At 63.8% G+C, this 17,455-nt stretch overlaps 1 protein-coding gene across 1 annotated transcript in view; it reads right to left on the bottom strand.

Annotated features, from left to right (window-relative positions):
- Tp73 (tumor protein p73) overlaps positions 1-17,455 on the bottom strand; it is a 42,649-nt gene that overhangs the window by 11,182 nt on the left and 14,012 nt on the right. The window contains exon 4 of the mRNA XM_004639612.2: positions 6,040-6,282. Coding sequence (XP_004639669.1) covers positions 6,040-6,282 — 243 coding nt within the window. The remainder of the gene's footprint in view (positions 1-6,039; positions 6,283-17,455) is intronic.

Below are 17,455 nucleotides of genomic sequence, written 5' to 3'. Positions count from 1 at the left end.
TCTTCAAAGGGACAACATCTTTATTATGCTAATAAGCCCCTGAAGACTGTCAGCCCCCAGGTGGCTGGGGGTGGGGGCTGGTCAGGAGAAAGAGCAAGACCAGGGCTGGATGAGGGCTGGTCCTGCAACCTCACCCCCACCGACCACCCTAGGAGGAGCGGGGGATGCGGTCAGGCCCGTCACTAATGGCCAGGGGTTAGTCAATCAAGCCAACCCCTAGATGGCTCAGGTTCACCCCTTGTTGGAACAGCTGAGTGATGGGAGCCCTGGGGGTGGGGCCAGGCTAACAGGAACTCCTGCGCCCCTTGGGGTTCCCCGTCTGCCTCCATTGCATCAACCCAGTGAATCTGAGTGTTTCTTTGCACCCTGTGAGCTGCCAAGAACAGGGTGAGTTCCTCCCAGTGGGTATGGGGAAAACCACAGCGGCTGCCTAGAGGACAGAGATGGCGTGAGAGGACACTTCGGCTGGCTTCCTTCTGGGTGAGGGAGGGACTTGCACACCTCTGGGATCACTAAGGTCTTAGCACCTGCTCTGGGCTCTCTCCTGCCACCAAACCTCAGCCCCATCACCAGGCAGACTGGCCTCAAATGCCACTGGCTCCTCAGGGCATGGCCGGGGCTGTCCTGCTGGGCCCCGAGGACTGAGGACCACAGCTGTCAAGGGTGGGGCTGACCACTGTTTTGTGACTGAGATGCTGAGTTGGCCTTGCTCGCCCTGCCCAGAGTTGGGGTCCTTGTGAGGGACCAGTGGGAACCCCTGCAAGAGGCAGGCCCTGTCTGCTCCTATCTGTGACCTGGGTCACCACCATGGAACCTCAGGGTCAGAGAGGGTGGCAGGCAGAGCTCTGGGGACAAGAACAGGGTGTGTCCAGGGCATCATGCTCATCTCAGGTCTCCCAGCTGGCCAGCCCATGCCCGTCTGCCCTGGCACCTGGGGACAGGCACCCGCAGTGAGCTGCCCCTGGATCCTCCAGCTCCTGGAGTGTGGGGTGCTCTGACAGGGGCCCACCCCAGGACGCTCGCTCACTGTGCCATACCTCACCCCCCCTGACCTGCAGCAAGGACAGGGCCACCAGCTGTGGTCATTCTGTGCAGTGGCACAGAGGGTCCTGCAGCTGGGGCAGGTGGGGTGGTCATCTCTCCCTTCTAAGGTAAGAGTGGGCCGCAGTCTAGGTTTTCACCAAACTCATTAGTGTTCAACAGAGCCTCCCAGGCACAGGGGGCTACTCTGGAGCCCTGACTTTGACTGAGAGCACTCCTGCCCAGAGCCAGGGCCTGCAGGGGCAGCCTCAGCTCAGCCCCACATAGCCACATCTTCCCTGAGGCCCAAGAGCTGCAGCTGGGCCCACACATATGCAGTGTGAAGGGCAAGGGGCCGAGGCGGCTGCAGCTGGCACTGCCAGGGGAAGTGGCTGGTCTGCTGGGTGTGCACCTGTGGTGGCCCTGGGGGGTGGCAGCATTTCGAGAGGCTTCTCTGCCCACAGATTCACCAGCCAGCCAGCTTCCCAGAAAACCCTGCGCCCACTGCCTTAGTCTCTGAGCCTCCTGCTGCCACCTGTCCAGCACACCACCCTGTGAGCCTCTGCTGGCCCATGTAGGAAAGGGACAGAGTGCCCAGGGGTTCAGGACCTTCTCCACGAGGCAGACCAGAGGACTGTGGGGCCGCCTGTCTGTGCACCTCAGGCTTGCAAGAGGATCTGAGAAGCCAAGGTGTTGTCCCATGCCTGAACCCTGGCCTGCAGGGGGCAGGAACGCAGCGGGATGCCTGCACGGCCAGGGCTCGGGTCACCCAGGACCCACTCCAGCTGAGCTCCGTTCCAGAGCGGGCCTGGAGCTCCCTTGGGGACTCTCCCACAAGGACTGGCAGAGCTGGGATGCCATGGGCAGGGGAGGCCAGGCCCAGGCCACACATGGGACACGCTGGGCGCCTCTTTCCCTTGGAGGTTGGACACTAGCACCTTCATCCTGGAGCTCCAGGGAACTGCCACTTGTCACCCAGTGACGAAGGGGGGCAATGCCCCTCCTCTGCACAGGGAGAGGCGCTTGCTGCTGTGGGGCTCCCCTGGGAGTCTTTTCCCTCAGCCCAAGCAGCAGGACTCCGGGGTCAGTGCCTCCTCACCTCTGCCACAGAGCTCCCCCGGAAAGGGTGGCTCTCCTCTCCCAGAGCACAGCAGGGCTCAGGATGGAGGGGGCGAGTCAGCTGCTCTGTGGAGCACTGGCGGTGACTGGGCTGCCCTGCCCTAGTCTCTCCTCTGTGTGGTGGACAGCAGGAACGCCCACCCACCCCGGTGAGGGACCAGCACGTGGGGCTGTGGTCAGCCCAACTGCAGAGTTGTCTGCACAGCTGTCTCTCTCTCTCTCTGGAAATCAGCCTTGGGAAATGGGCGCTTCTTCCTGAACACAGATTGGCTCAGCCCCAGCCCCAGGGGACCCCATGGTGGAATCCTGTCCCTCAAGGGCGCCGGCTCACGGCCCCTCCAGGAGCCGCAGGGTTGTGCAGTGCGGCTGCTCCGGGACTCGGGGCCTCCAGGCCCAGCGCTGTGACCCCACCTCAGGCCACCAGGCCTCACCGACCAAGCCTAAGCATCCTGCTCTGTCGCCCTCTGGAGCTGTCACAATGCGAGAGATTGAGGCAATTTCTCTCTAAGTGCTCTTGTTTCCCCTAATAATCCACGTTTCATCTCCACAATAAACATTGTTAGAACTCTTCCCTCGGCTTTAAATACACATAATTGCTCCTGGTGCCAGTAAAAGGTATTAATTCCACTTATGCATTCCATAAACTTTTAGGATAACGCAACTGATACCACAGTCATGTTGGGACACCTCCGCTATTCTCTGCCTGCAAACCTCCGAGGGGCTGGAAAGTTTTCTGCGAATCCATTAGTGTTGACTCAGACTCGCCCTCCCCAGGAGTCCCATGTCGGGCCTTCGTCCTGCCTGCCTGCCTTGCCCAGAGGGGGCTCTCATGTCCCAAGGGGCTGCCCCCACCGCACATGCCAGAGCCCAGGACACCGGGGCCCCCCGAGCCCCTCGGCTGCCTTGCAGGCTGCTGGCTGTGCCCCGGAGCCTGCCTCCAACAAGCCCACTGATGCCGTGCTGAGCGTGCTTCCGATTACGTGGGCTTCCTGCCCGGCCTCACAGCCTGCTCTGAATGTCTTGCAGAGCTGGGCAGGAAGGGGCTGGGCAGGGCTGGCAGACTCCAGATGCCCAGGGCATAGGGCTGTTCTGACTGGGAGAACAAACTACCCTGCGTGTCCCTGCTTTAGAGGGACCAGCTACCACAACACTGCCAGCTACGAAATGGCCCTGAGATGGGGTGGACATCAGGGCCCAGAAGCCAGGCGAGAGCAGTGCCCATGTCCTGACTCCCCAGAACCCCACAGAGGCCACAGAACTGACCACGGACGCCCATGATGTTCTCCTCTGTGGTCCAGCCCCAGTGGCCCTGTCCACCCCACGGAGGTACCCATGAGGCACCAGGCCCCTGCTTAGACAGTGACCTTCCCCCCCCAGGTCCCAAGTGGGTGAGGGACACAGTGAGCCTGTGTGTGCTGCTCCCCAGACTCTGGGCACTGTGCCACACGGTCCCCTTCCCAGCTGGGTACCCACAGGAGCAGAAGCAAAGCAGCAGCACCACGTGGCTCCCTGCTACCCTGCTCACAGGCCCTTTCCTGGCACTGAATGCCTGTGGGCTTCCTGTGGGGTGAGGGTGGTGGGACCCTGGACAGCCACCAGGGAGACCGCACTGGCACCGTGTCCACGGGTGCCCATGTCTGAGTGTGTACAGTGCATGTGTGTGGGTGCAAGCACATGCCCATGTCCACGTGCACATGAGCTTGTGAGCTGAGGACTGGCACCTGCACAGCGGTCTTGCCATCCAGGAAGGCCAGCCCACACAGACAAACATCCGTGGCTGCGGGCCCATGGTGGGCGCAGAGCAGCAGAAGCCAGAGACCCCCTTCACACCGCGGTCACTGAGGGCTGTGAGGTGTTTGTGCAGCTCTGGGAGGGGAAAGGAGGCAGCAGGTGACGCGGAAGTGCACTTGAGAGAAACAGGACTTATCCATCAGTTACCAGCCGGTGCGGGCAGGGGCCAGGCATGGTGTAAGTGGCTCTGGGCCCGGGCAGCGAGTCTGGGCAGCGGCCACACAGTGAGACCCCAGAGCTGAGCGCAGGCGCTGCCTGCCTGCATCCCAGGAAGGGAGGGAGCCCCCCGTGGGGGCCTGCTCTCTAGCGCCAAGGCGCCAAAACTCTCATTATCAATGTCAGTCCCACCTCCGCCCCTGTGTAGATGGGCTGGGAGGGGACCACAGCAGGCACCAGCGTCCTCTGGCCCAGCCCTCCCCTGCTGCATGTGAACACTGTGTGGCCCCCAGCAGGGCTGCTTCAGCACCAAGCAGATCACCATGGGCCCCGGAAGCCAAGCAGCAGAGCAAAGCACACATCCCCATGTCACCCACAGGGGCGGGAGGATGGAGTCCCGGTGGGGAGGCAGCCCCCCAGCACCGCCCCCGCAGCGGCCCACAGGAGTCCAGGGCATCCCCACGGCAGAATGTCCAGCAGGAGGGAGCAAGGCCTGAGTTCTCCCTCCACCGTTGAGGAGGAAAGATTTAGGAACATGAAAGGGGTGGTGGTGAACCTCCTGTCACCAGAGGTAGTGAGCCTCTGACTGCCTCTAGCCCTTCCCGACCCAGCCCCCCAAGCTGGGCCGGGGACAGTCCTGCTTGTTCCCTTTGACTAGGCTTGATGTGACCCCCCCCCCACGCAAATGTGTGCCCCTGCACAGGCCGGGACACACACACACACACACACACACACACACACACACACACTACAGGTCATCCCAGCGGTGAAGGTAGTACACCCAGCTCTGCTGCGGCACACAGACAAGATGTCACTCAGTGCTGTGACTGCCAACCTGACTGCAGACCCAGGGCTGCCTTAGGCTCCGCCCTGCCCCACCCCCACCAAGGCATGGGAAAACCTCAGCTACCACCAAGATCACATAGAATCTGCCCAGGGCTCACTTTGTATATTGGAAGAACCAGAGTCGGGGACCCTGCTGTGCTCCCCAAGGTGTGGGAACAGATGCTCTGACAGACTTTTCCACTCCAGGGTCCAACTTCCAGGTGGGCCAAGGCTGCCAGAGCTTTCCTTGGAGGATGGAGCCCACAAGTCAGCACCAAGGGCACCCCGTGCAGCCGGATGGACCAAGGAGGGAGTGGGGACTCGCTTCCCTTCCTGCCCAGTGCCACGTGACCTGCACTCCTGGTCAAAGTCCCCAAGCCTCAGTCTGCATCTCTAGGTGGTCCCTCCCAGCCCCTGCATGTGAGGCCACTGGGTTCCCTGGCCCCACACACCCACTTGCTACCCCCAAGACCTGGTAAGCTACTGCCGCTGCTTGTGCCCCAGCTTCCTGGACTGTGAAATGTGGGCACTAACAAATGCACCCCGTGGGTGTCTGGGTGGGTCCAGGGGTTTCCTAAACTCGGTGTGCTCAGCACAGTGCCGGCTCCTGGAGCTAGCATGTGGAATGCCACCAAAGCTGCAAAGTCCCACCCCCAGGCTGGGCTGTATCCAAAAGTGCATGGGGGGACTCAGGCCCTCAGCACTGTGGTGCCACCCTTGACGTCCCCAAGCCAGCTCAGAGATGACACCCCGAGACGGGGACGGCAAAGCTCAGATCCTTGCACGCACAGGGGCTGCTCAAGGAGGCCCCCAGGAGCCCGTGCTCAGAGCAGAGCAGGAGCAAACCAGGGCTCTTGCTGGGCACAGAGGGGCTGCCCACGCCACTCTGCAGGACATCCACCCCTTTGTGGGGCCCCTTGGCCCCGCTGGGACCCACAGGCTGCTGGTTGGTCCTCGCCAGTGTCCGGGGGTGGGCATGCCCAGACTGCCTGGCTGGAGCCGCCTCTGCCTCACGCCCCTCCTGGCCTGTCACCCACCGCGGTGCCTGGACGGATGCGGCTGCCCATCCCCAGCTGGAGCCCACCACCCGCCAGCCACATGCTGCTGCGGGGCGCAGGGGTCACTCACCGTCCAGGTGGCAGACTTGGCGGTGCTCGACTGCTGGAAGGTGACCTCGAAGTGGTGGGGGCCAGGGTAGTCGGTGTTGGAGGGGATGACGGGCGCGGGAGACATGGTGTCGAAGGTGGAGCTGGGCTGGGCGTAGGGTGAGTGGGTGGGCACGCTGGCGCCGTGCTCCGGGGTGTAGGGGCTGGCTGGGGCCGCGCGGCTGCTCATCTGGTCCATGGTGCTGCTGAGCAAATTGAACTGGGCCTGGAGGGGCGGGCGGGGAGGGGGACACGTCAGGCTGGGCTGGGGGATGCCCAGCCCCAACCTGCGCTCCCTGGCTTGCTCTGTCCCTGCCGTCGGAGGTGTCTGGTTACAGCAGCCTTAAAGGGCCAGCGCTCACAGCCATCCCAAATATTTCCTCCGGCCCCCACCCCACCCCAACAGGCCACTACTTGTGTTGGGATAAACTGACACACTCACCTCGCCCGCCCCTCTCCAGCCGCCTCCCCCGTGCCAGCGCCTCTGGGATCCACCCAGCCGCCAGGAGGAGGAAAGGGGCCCGAGCACCTGGGGGCACTGTCTGGGAGCCCCCAGCCCCAGGCCCTGGCTCAGCAGCCACCCTGAGGGCCCCAGTCCCTGAGTCACAGCTAAGCAGGGAGACGGTGCCCATGAGCCAGGCTGGGGCTGTGGGCCCTGGGGCCAGCTGTGGCCCCAGGTTCTGCTCCCTGGGACGGTGCTGGGGCAGAGACCCACTTGCCCGTCCTTAGAGGCCCAGGGTGGTTACCAAAGGGTCTCTAAGCTCCAGCTCCAGCTCCAGCCAGACAGCCTCCTTGCCTCAGGGCTGGGTGGTAGCCACACACCAAGGTCCTTGCGCCACTTCCTTCCATCAGGGGGACAGCCCAGCCCTACCATTACCATGCCCCCAAGGAGCCCCAGGCAGTGCAAGCCCTGAGTCTTTTTTGTGGGGTTCCAGGACTCCAGCAGGGGTCAGTCCTGCCTGGAGCCTAAGGGCACCAGGCCTGCCTTCTGTCCTATGCTCGTGCAGGGTAGCCCAGAAGGCCACCAGCTCTGCATCCCAACTTCCAGGGGGACGCAGGTCTGCGAGGACCACACCACACGGCCGAGTGGGCCAGATGGATCCCTACACACAGCCCCCACTCAGGCCCTCTCTTTGGAGCTGGGGACAGTCACAAACTCAGTCTGCCCACGGCTAAGGTGGGCATGGCCTTTGTTCCCACAGGAGAAAACAGAAGCAGGGAGCCAGCCGGAAGGTGACCTGCCTGGGCAATGTAGCGAGGAGCTGAGGCAGAGGCCAAGGTTGGGCTCTGTGGTGCACTGAGGACCAGCATCAGTGACACAGTGACGTGGGATCTCCACGGGGGTGGGGAGGGGCGCCACACCCCTCCTCGGAGAGTCCCAAGACATCACCAGCAAGGTCCTGCCCACCAGCCTGCCCTTTCCAGGCTAAAGGACAGAGCCATTCCTAGGTGCCACGGGTCCTCAGCGCCCTCCGTGCTGATGACAGCCATGCTCCCCACAGCCACCTCACATCCGGGCCACCCTGGCAGTGCAGCCCCTCCCTGCACCTTGGTCCTCTTCTATTGAGGCAGGCTGGGCTCAGAGAGCTGGGTCCCTGGGTCCTGGCCTGCACCGAGGGGCCGTATGTGTCCTCTGCTGAGTCAATGACAGGGCCCCTGCTGGCTCTGCACTGGCCCAGGGTCTGGGATGCATGGTCTGGCTGTGCCGACTCACACGTGCCACCCAGGACCCCCGGCAGGGCAGGGACGGGACAGACAGCAGGCAGCTGCTTCTCACAGACCGCTGTCCCTGCACCCTGATTTCCTGAGTAAGCCAGGCAGGGCTTTCCTGAGATGCTCAAGCCTGGGCCGGCCATCTGCCACCCACAGTAAATGTCCAGTCTCAGTGGGGCTGAGCCACAGGTCCAAACCACGCTCTCCTTGAGGACAGCCACACGTGACTCAGCATGTGGCCCTGACAAGCTGCCGTCAGATGGAATCATTGCGAGGCCTTGGGCCACGCCAAAGCCCAAGGACAGGGAACCTGCAGGGCCTGCCCCCTTGGGGCTCCCCCTTCCTGTGTGCAGGAACCCAGTGTTCACCCTTGTTGCAGAGTCACCAGCCACAGGAAGAATAGAGCAGGACTCTCTGACAGGTCAGTGCCACAAGATGGGGACGAGGTGCTATGGGACAGCCAGGCTCCTCCAGCCACAGGACAGGCGGACTTGGGGGTGGAGACGAAGGCAGATGCCCAGTCTGGAAACGCCACTCAGACCCTTCCAGCCACTGAGCCCTGCACCGTGCATACTCAGGAGTGATCTACATGTGTGTGGACTGTGACACAATGGGTCAGGCCCTTGGGGAGGGACCTGATGCGCCCCTCTCCGGCTCCCAGGCTGTCTGAGAGGTCACAGCACAATAGCTGCCTCCTCAGGAAGATGGAAAACAATAAGGCTGCCCCTGGGAGAGCCACCCCCACCCCACAGCGCTGCCACTGGTCCCTGCAGGAAGGGATAGCCCCACTCTGCTGGGTGACACAAGGACACATGCAGTCCCAGAAACCTCCGCCCCATCCCTCCATCTGAGAGACTCGAGCGCTGGCTCTGGCCCCCACTGCACCTGTCTATCCTGAGGTCCACTAGAAGGACCTCACGCGGGAGACCCGAGGACTGCCAGTCCACAAGGCTGCAGCCATCTCTCCAACACCGAGGGCAGGGCGGGCAGTGCGCAGCGCGTCAGGGCTGCAGGGTGAGGGTCACACAGCACCCAACCTGGGATATGCAGATTAAATCCTGTCTGCCAGCTCCTTCCAGTTGTGGCAACCAGTCGACAGAGGCTGCACATGTGGCTCACGTTCTACAGTGGCCCTCTCAAGGGGGCCGGACCCGGGACTCTGGGGACACCAGAACCCACAAATGCAGGCTTCTGACAAACATGAAGGAAACACCCAGAACCTGCACACACACTCCAGTGTATCTGGGCCAGCGTGACTCGGAGAGCACCCAGGACAGCCAGACCGACGCAGCTGGTCCCTACCCTGACCAGGGGGGCAGAAGCAGAGTCCAGCGTGGACACAGGGGCCGTGCACATTTTGAGCTGCAGTGGGCAGAATCCCAGGATGCGGAGAGCACAGACAGAGCCAAACCTGTCCAGCGGCAGGCAGCACTCAGCTAGCGGGAGTGGAACCGGTGAACCGGCAGAACAAATGAACAGCAGACGAGTGAATGCTGGGCAGGTCTACAGGGGCGGTGGCTGCCCATGCGTGGGGCGGGCGGTGGGACAGCTGTCCCCAGTCGAGTCGCCCAGGACGCGCACAGGACAGGGGTCTGCTCTCCTGTTGGGATCCTGGGTCTGCTGGGGGCTGCAGGGCTCCCCCTCCCACTTTCGCCAGTGCCCCCATGCAAGGATGGCCTGGCCCAGAGATGGCAGTTCACCCGGGGACCCTCTATGCTACGCCCCAGCCACAGGGCACCCCAGCCAGCTCTAGGCCAGCGGGGCGGGAGCTCGGACCTCCCTGGTTCTGGAGAAGCCGGGTACAGACCACGACAAGGATGTTCATATTTTAACTTGTCCACATTCTTTGATGATCCAAAGCCAGTGCCAAGGAATGAGTCACTGTGCGGGGGAGGGGGGCACTGATAGGAGGGGGCGGCCTGCAGGAGGGCAGGGCGCGGGGCCCGCAGTGGGAGCCCTCAGGTGAGCACAGCCCCCACCAGCTCCAGCACCCCTGGCCCTCGGCTGCCTCACGCCCTCCACAGCAGCTCATGCCATTTCCTACCCCGCAGCCTCAGGAGACTGCTGTGCCAAGGGCACAGGCGGCCAGGGTAGCCCGCCACCCTCTGCATCCCACGGGCCCTCCCGCACCCTGCACTGCCTGCTCCCAGCCTCCCGTGGCTCCAGAGTGAGCGTGGCTTTCTTCACCATCTGCCTCCAGGCTGAGGGCTCCGTCCTGGGAAATCCCCCACATCCTCCTCCCTCGGTGGCCTCTCCCCAAGGCTGCTGCCTCCTCACTTCCTGTTCAGCTGCTGAAGCAGGACAGTCTCTAGGAATCCCCTCCCCAGCCCGAGTGAAAGCTGGGGTCCCCTAGAGCGGAGGCCCTAGAGGCTACAGCAAGACCCTCTCGGCAGTGGGGAGGAACCCCAGCGAGACCAGGACATTTTTTAGTTTGTTTGCTCTCCGTAAGAACTCTGACGCGGGCTCATTGGGGCATGCCCGGCCTGCGGCGGCCCACATGTGCCTACATGCAGGTGGGGCCTGGGCGCGACCCAGGGAGCCACACAGCCGCCCTCTGCACCCGGGCCATGCAGCCCCAGCTGCGGCCCGACACCCGGGGTGGAGGACACTGCAGCCCCCAGCCCCACGGGGTTCGCTCCATGACCCTGGGCCCACATGCAGGACACAGGGCAGCCACGAGTCAGAAATGTCCCTGGGACACAGGGGACACAGGGACATGGGGAGGCCCGGCGCCCCCACCCCCAAGTAGGTCTGATCTGCCGCTTTCTGCAAACCTCATCTCAGGGCTGCCTGCTCCCTAAAACTACAGAACACGAAGACTGCTCTCTTTCCTGTCCCCTGGGGTGGGCTTGGGACTCTGGGTGACAGCAGGTTGGTGGCCTAACCCCACAGAGGACAGCCAGGGAGCAGGGCCACACAGGATGGGTACAGTCCCAGCTCCTGGGCCCCTCCAGGGTCATCGAGGGTGCAGGTCCTCCTGCCCCTGGCCTGGCCCTCCTGGGGCCACGGAAGGAGCGTGGGCAGAACGCGGCAGAGCTGCAGCTCCCGTCCCCCGGGCTGGATACCTGGCTCAATCCCCTGGCACAGCCTGGAGGCCCTACTTGGGAAAGTGGCAGCCAGGGACTGTGGCCCCACAGGTAGGCAGCACAGGGCCTACTCTGCCACCCTCAGGGACAGGCATCTCTGCTGCCAGGTCCGGGGTGGACACTGTGACCCAGGCTGTGTCCTAGGGGAAGGAGAGGGGAGAAATAACAAGACATCCTAGGGGCCAGGAGCCTCAGCTTTCTCATCTGCAGAACGGGAAGGAACCCGCGCCTGCTGAGTGGGGCCAGTGAGGGATCAGGAGTCCCGAGTCCCCTGTGTCCATGGCTTCTCCCAGGATGAGCAGCCCCCAGGGCCAGGACGCCAGGTCCAGGGCGGCCTTCCAAATACAGCACCACAAGGCGCTGGCACAAAAGCCCAGTGGGGGGTAGAGGCTGGGTCCCAAAAGCAGTCACTACACACGGCCACAGGCTCTGTGGAGGGGCTGCCTGCCACTCCCAGGAACAGATTCCGCAGGGGTTGGGGTCTCTTCTGTCCCCTGATGAGGCCAGGCACGGCTGGCACCTGGCACAGAACTGGGTCCTTGGAAATTCTTGATGCAAGGGTGTAAACCCTGAAACTTCCAAAGACCAGAAGCACATGCAGGAGCTCTGGCCTCCCGCCCTCCAGGGGTCCTGTGCCAACCACGCCGCTGCATGCCTGCGGGACTCAGCCCAGGAGCAGCTGCGAGCTCCCCCCACAGGCTGCACTCTGTGCCCCCTTCCCTCTGTGTATACTTGGAGACAGCCTCTCAGTAAGCTGCCCAGGATGACCTTGGCTCCTCCTGCCTCAGCCTTGCATGCAGCTGGTATGCCGGGCGCAGTCTCTGCTCCTCGCTTGTGGCTTTGCACTAGGGACTCCTGTTACGCCCATTCCCTGAGTGCTCCAGTCTGTAACCACTTCAAGTGATGGTCATTAGGTACACAAGCAACGAGCTCCCTCTCTTCCTGGCACCCACAACACCTTTGTCAGAGTCCAGGATGCTGAGATGGACCGTGGCTCATTCAGGTGGGGGACCGAGAATAGACACAGCCCCTGGAAGCACAGTGGAGTCTGTTTTGCTGGTGGAAACAGTAACAGAAAAACCTGTCCAACCAATTACAACGCCCCTGGCGCATCTGCACTGGCCCAGAGCCTCCGGCGGGCTGTGCTGTCCCTCGTTTCCTGGGTCCAGCCCCCCAAGGGCCACCTCCTTCTGGAGGCCCCGCAGGGCTCTGCATGACCCAGTATCCGGCTTCTTCTCTCTTCCCTAGTTAACACAGCAGCCTCCTCCTCCTGTCCCCGGCAGGGCCCTAGTCTCAGAGACCTTGGCCTCAGTGGCATCTAGGTGTCTTGGATGACGAAAAGCCTGCCACAGGGCTTCAGAGATGGCGAAGCGAGCTGACACACACGAAGGGGGAGTGCCCAGCGTCCCTGCCCACCATCCCCAGGTTTCTGCAGATAGCCCGGAACAGCATCCTGAGCGAAATCGCCACCAGCCTTGGTCCAGAGCCACCACACAGGTATGCACAGCCCTGCCCCATACCAGGGCCACGAAGGTGAGCAAGGGACAGCACCCTCAACTGCCAGGCCCTCGAGGACCAGGCCAGGGAACGCCAAGTGCCCAGGAGGGTCCTGCTGCGTGGCCATGTTGTCCCCAGGCTCCTGGCCACATGGAGGTCAGCGAGGCCCACAGTACACTCAGGTGTGGGCTGCCTCCGGTCCCTTTCCCTTCTTCCTTGCTCTCCCTCCCTCCCTCCTTCTCTCTCCCTTTACCTCTCCTCCCTCTGTCCTGTAAGCCCTGGTGGCCACCAGCCTCCAGCAGGCCCCAGCTCCCTTCCGCCTCCCCGGCCTGGCTGTCCCTCCCTTTCTCTCCTAGGCTATGGCTCTGTCCTGGCTCTGGGCTTCTGTTGAGCCATCGTACCACGGCCTGCCCAGGTCATCCTTCTTTGCGCAAAACCCCGTCTTTGGGCCCCTGGCACTCTCACAGGGCACAGTTGGCACCCAAGTGCAGAGCAGCCTCTGGTGCTCAGCCCGTCCCTCCCTCATGGCCCAACTTGGGCCACCACAGTGCCACTGCCTCAGTGTGAGCCGGCCCGCTCCTGCCTGCAGACCTCTCTGGTCTGTCTGAGGTGGTGTGGTCAGGGCCCCCAAGCTGTGTGCCGAGGCAGCCAGCTCTGCCTGGGGAGGGCTGTCTGCCATTGACCTCATGCCTTCCCTTCCCCGGCAGGAGTCACTACATGCTGCTTTGAATGCCACCCCCCAGGGAAGGGCGCCAGCTCCCCTGGTTCCCCGGTACCAGGCCCAAGCCTGATGGGTTCTTCTCCATGCCAGATTGCAGGATTGTGCTCCTCTCTGAGGGCAGATCTGGGCCTGGGAGGCCTCACCCTGATGAGAGACTACCACTGGCCGGGACCCTTGGAGAGAGCAACAGAGATGGAGGCAGAGACGGAGGAGACCAGGGATGGACACAGCCATGGAGGTGGAGGAGACCAGATGTGGACACAGCCATGCAGGCAGTCTCCTTGCAGAGCCTGAAGCCTGCTGTGGTTCCCACAGGCTCTGAACTATGATTAGGCTGATGGAGGAGCTGACAAGATGCAGCTTGCCCTGGGGGAGCTGTCTAGAGGTGCGCACCCCCCACCGCGCCAGGCCGTGCCCAGCCCCATGCCAGGCATGTGGAACGTTCCACACCTCGGGCCCGGGAAGTCTGCCCCCAGCAGCTCGCCGCCTGCTGGGCGTGTGTCTGCAGGACTCACTACTCGCACCTGGGACCGACTCCCAGAGAGCACATGCAGCACCCCCGCCCGGCACTCCAGGACATGAGCCCTGGAGTCCGCATGCAGCCCACCTGTCTGCCCGTCCATCCACCTGTCCCTCCGGCCGACGCTCCTCAGGCACTGCCCACGCCATCTGAAGTCACCCTGGGGGCTGGTTGGCGAGGTTCCCCAGACTCCCCAGTGCTTGGGTCGGGGGAGCAAACCAGACTGCTGGACCGAGACACAAGACTGAAGGACTGATGGGGCTCAGGCTGGCTCAGGCAGTGTCCAGCACAGGTGAGCCGCCCACGATGGCCCAAGCGCAAAGCTGACAGCTAGGCAGAGGAGAAAGCCACACAGGACGAGCTGGCCAGGCCTCTCTGAGGCTAAGGACAGAGACCCCGGGCCACAACCACCGCCAGAACCTGCTCAGGTGTCCCCAGCCCTGCTCTGTGCACACAAGGACTGAGCCCTAGGCCAGCCACCTCCCGTCTCCCACGTCGCTGCCCGCCGCAGCCCGCATTTCCTGGACCCGCAGGGTGCAGAGAGAAAGCAGCAAGCAGGCTTGCGGGCGGGCGCAGGGCCCCAGGAGGGGAGGGCCGACACTGCCTGCGGGTGGACAAGCGCAGGCTGGGAATGGCAAGGGCCACCGGGGAGCAGCCGCCCGCAGCGCCGGAGGGTGTGGAGGGGCCTCCAGGGGAGCCTCAGGCAGGGCCAGCAGGGACAAGGGCCGTGTGCTGAGGACAGCCAAGGGCAAGTGCGTGGGGAGGGAGGCGAGTGGGGGAGGGCAGAGACGGCCAGAGTCCACTCTGGGCTGCGTGGATGGCCAGAGCGAAGGGCCAGGGGACAGCGGAAGGACACCAGCCCCCGGCGCCTGAGCAGCATAGGCCAGCAGCACTGGGCCCTGCGCGCGTAAGGAGGCCGCACGGTCGGAACATCAGGGCCCAAGCCTGGCTTGGGGCTCTGTCCTGAGCAGGTGGCGACATGGGCTCTGCAGGCCAAGGCGAGGCGAGGTGGAAGCATCAGCCACACGGGACACCAGCTCATTTTTGGGCCCAGGGAGTTCAGGTCCCACCAGGCTGGTGCCCTGGAGCAGACTTGGCCGAAGGTGGCAGGGAACTTGAGCACAGCGCCTGCAGCGTGGGGCCAGGCCCAAGCCCCGTTTCCCAGGTGCGCCCTCCCAGCCTTTCCCAGGGCTCCCAGCCCAGCCCCTGGCCCCCTCAGCATTCTGGCTGCTCCCCTCCTCCCAGCCCCTCCTGGCGGCCCTCCTCACTGCGCAGCACCCATGCCCGGTACTCCAGCTCCTCCTTGCACCCAGCCTCCCCGGCCAGGCCAGGCTCCAGCCTCCCCTCTGAGCCCTCAGCCCCACACCGCTCTGAGGCCACCTGCACCCAGGGCCCCCGACACCCACGCTAGCTGCCTTGTCTGAGTGGGCACCGTGGCCAGCGTGGCCCTGGCTCCCGCCCGCTTCCCTTGTGACCCCATAGCCTCCCATCCTCCGCTGCCGGGCTCCAGACTCCGAGTCCCCGGCCTCCTTCACCCCATGCCTGGCACCTCCACAGATGCCCAGGCCCAGCACGCGGGCGTCTTCCTCCCTTCCTCGCCCGCCCCTCCTCTCCCTCCTCCTGTCTGTACCCTCCCCCGTGTGCCGGCGGATGCACCACACGGACAGCGCAACAGCAGATCCGCCCTCTCGGACCCTGCGGCCAGGTCACTGTGCACCCTGTGCCCCCGGCAGGCGGCCAGCAGCACACACCCTAACCCCAGCCAGGCCACTTCCTCACCGGCACCACTCCCCCTGCACGCCCCGCCTCCACCCTTCCCTGCCGTCTCCAGCGGCCAGGGCCACGGGTCCCTCAGCTACACCGCTAGGCACACAGTGGGCATCTGGCGACGATTTCATGCCACACTAATTGGCTCTTCACCATCAGAACGCCCCCTGGACCCGCCTGCCTCACACCCGGCAGGTCCCCACTCAGCCCTGCATGCTGCCCCGTGTCGACAGTATGCATCACGGCGCCTGACAGGTCCCAGCACTGGCCACACAGCCACACCAAGACCGTCCACACACGAGGTCCAGCTCTTGGGACGCGGAGACTCTGGTCGCCAGCAGTCCGGGGCATGGGACAGAGCCAGGTTGCAACATCTGCTGTCCATCTTGTCCGGAAGGCCCTCGAGCGCATGCCGCACCAGCAGCAGGGCTTGCCACCGTGAACGAGGGGAGCGGAGCTGCCCGGCTCACTCTGGCCTGTGCTGAGTGCACCCAGCAGGCAGGTGCTGCAGATGCGGGAGGCGGCATCACAGGACAAAAGACCAGAGATGCTCTCTCCTCAGAGCGAGGGAGGAGGGGGTGGAGTTGCGGCAGGAAGAGCAAGGGGCATACAGCCACCCTGCCCATGCCACCTGCAGGGGCATCGCTCCCTGAGGACACGGCTCAGGGAGCCAGCGGCAGGCCCCAAGCTCACTGCGGACCCTGACCTTGCTGGGTGCACTAGAGGGAAAATGCGGTGGGCAGCTGGCACCCTGCGAGCCAGTGCCCTCCGCAGGCCGGGCGCCCCGTAGGCCACACGTCGCTGCACTCAGGGAGCGCCAAGGGCGCCCTCCCCTTCTACTGGTTTTCCTGGGGTGAGCATGCCTTCCTCCCACGTGATGACTCGCTCAGGGGGATGAAGCCACACATTCTCCCTCTGACACAGACTGAGACTGAGCCACTCGCCCACGTTAGCACAGCTGGGCTCAGTCAGGTCCCCGGGGGCTCCACTGCCCAGCGCAGGGGTGCTGGTGGCCCTGTGCTGCCACCATGAATGAATGAACAAGCCACAGTGACCTGGGCTACACACAGCAGGGCACAGTGACCAGTGCTGGCCCCAGAGCGTGGGACCGCACAGTGGAGGGCAGAGCAGCGGAGCAGGGCACTGGCTGTCACAGCACAGAGGATGTTCCAGGTCCCACGTGCGTCCCCGGCTGGCAGGGACAAGGGGCTCCAGCCGGAGGCTCCCAGCTCGCCGCTGACCCAGACGGGCAGCAGAGTGCGGGGTCCCAGGCTGCCTGATTTCCCATAGCCACAGGTGGGTGGAGGCGAAGGTCAGCGAGGTGCGCCCACCCTTGAGAGGCCGCCTGCGTTGGTCCCGGCAGACAGGCCGCACACGCTGCCTTGGGCTGGCTGGGGACTCACATATACTATCCAAACACACACAGCACACACTTGGCATGTTACACCCCACACAAGCAGCCTGCACACACAGGCACTTATGTATGAACTTGCCTACAATACACAGGCGTGTACAAGAGTGGTGACACACACATATGTGTATCACCTGCGTGTGCGCACACACCACGCTCAGACACCCATCAACACACCCATGTGGACTTGGTCTCACATTTCATGTGTCCGCAGTCACACACACACACACACACACACACACACACACACACCTCTCACGCACTCACACCACCTGCAGTCACCGTCTCCAAAGACCACCTGAACCTCAGCCTCTGTGGCCTCACTTGAAGCTCCTGTCCTGGGTCAGCAGAGCTTGGGGGCTGTGGTGTGCCCTGCTCCTTGCTGGGTGCCTGGTGGCACCTGTGTCACCCCTGCTTCTGCTCCCCCAAGAGGAAGGACGCGCTGTGTGACCCAGCTGCACTCAGCACTTGCCCTGCTCAATTAGCAGCCTGGTGCCTGGAGCCCAGGGAGCTGGCAAGTCTGGAAATGAACCTGGGTCCCGGGGGCTTGGGCCTGGGGTGACCGTGGGCTGTGTTCCCGGCCCCTCTGCCAGGCTGGCTGCTCTGCCCGAGAAGGGCTAGGGAACCCAGGGCCAGCGTGCACCAGCTCTCTGACCCTGAGCTCCCATGGCCACATTCCCCAGG

Source organism: Octodon degus, unplaced genomic scaffold, assembly GCF_000260255.1.
Source record: "Octodon degus isolate 3935 unplaced genomic scaffold, OctDeg1.0 scaffold00113, whole genome shotgun sequence".
Classification (NCBI taxonomy): Eukaryota; Metazoa; Chordata; class Mammalia; order Rodentia; family Octodontidae; genus Octodon; species Octodon degus.
The sequence above is the reverse complement of the archived record's forward strand: the minus strand, read 5'-3'. Positions and strand labels throughout refer to the sequence as shown.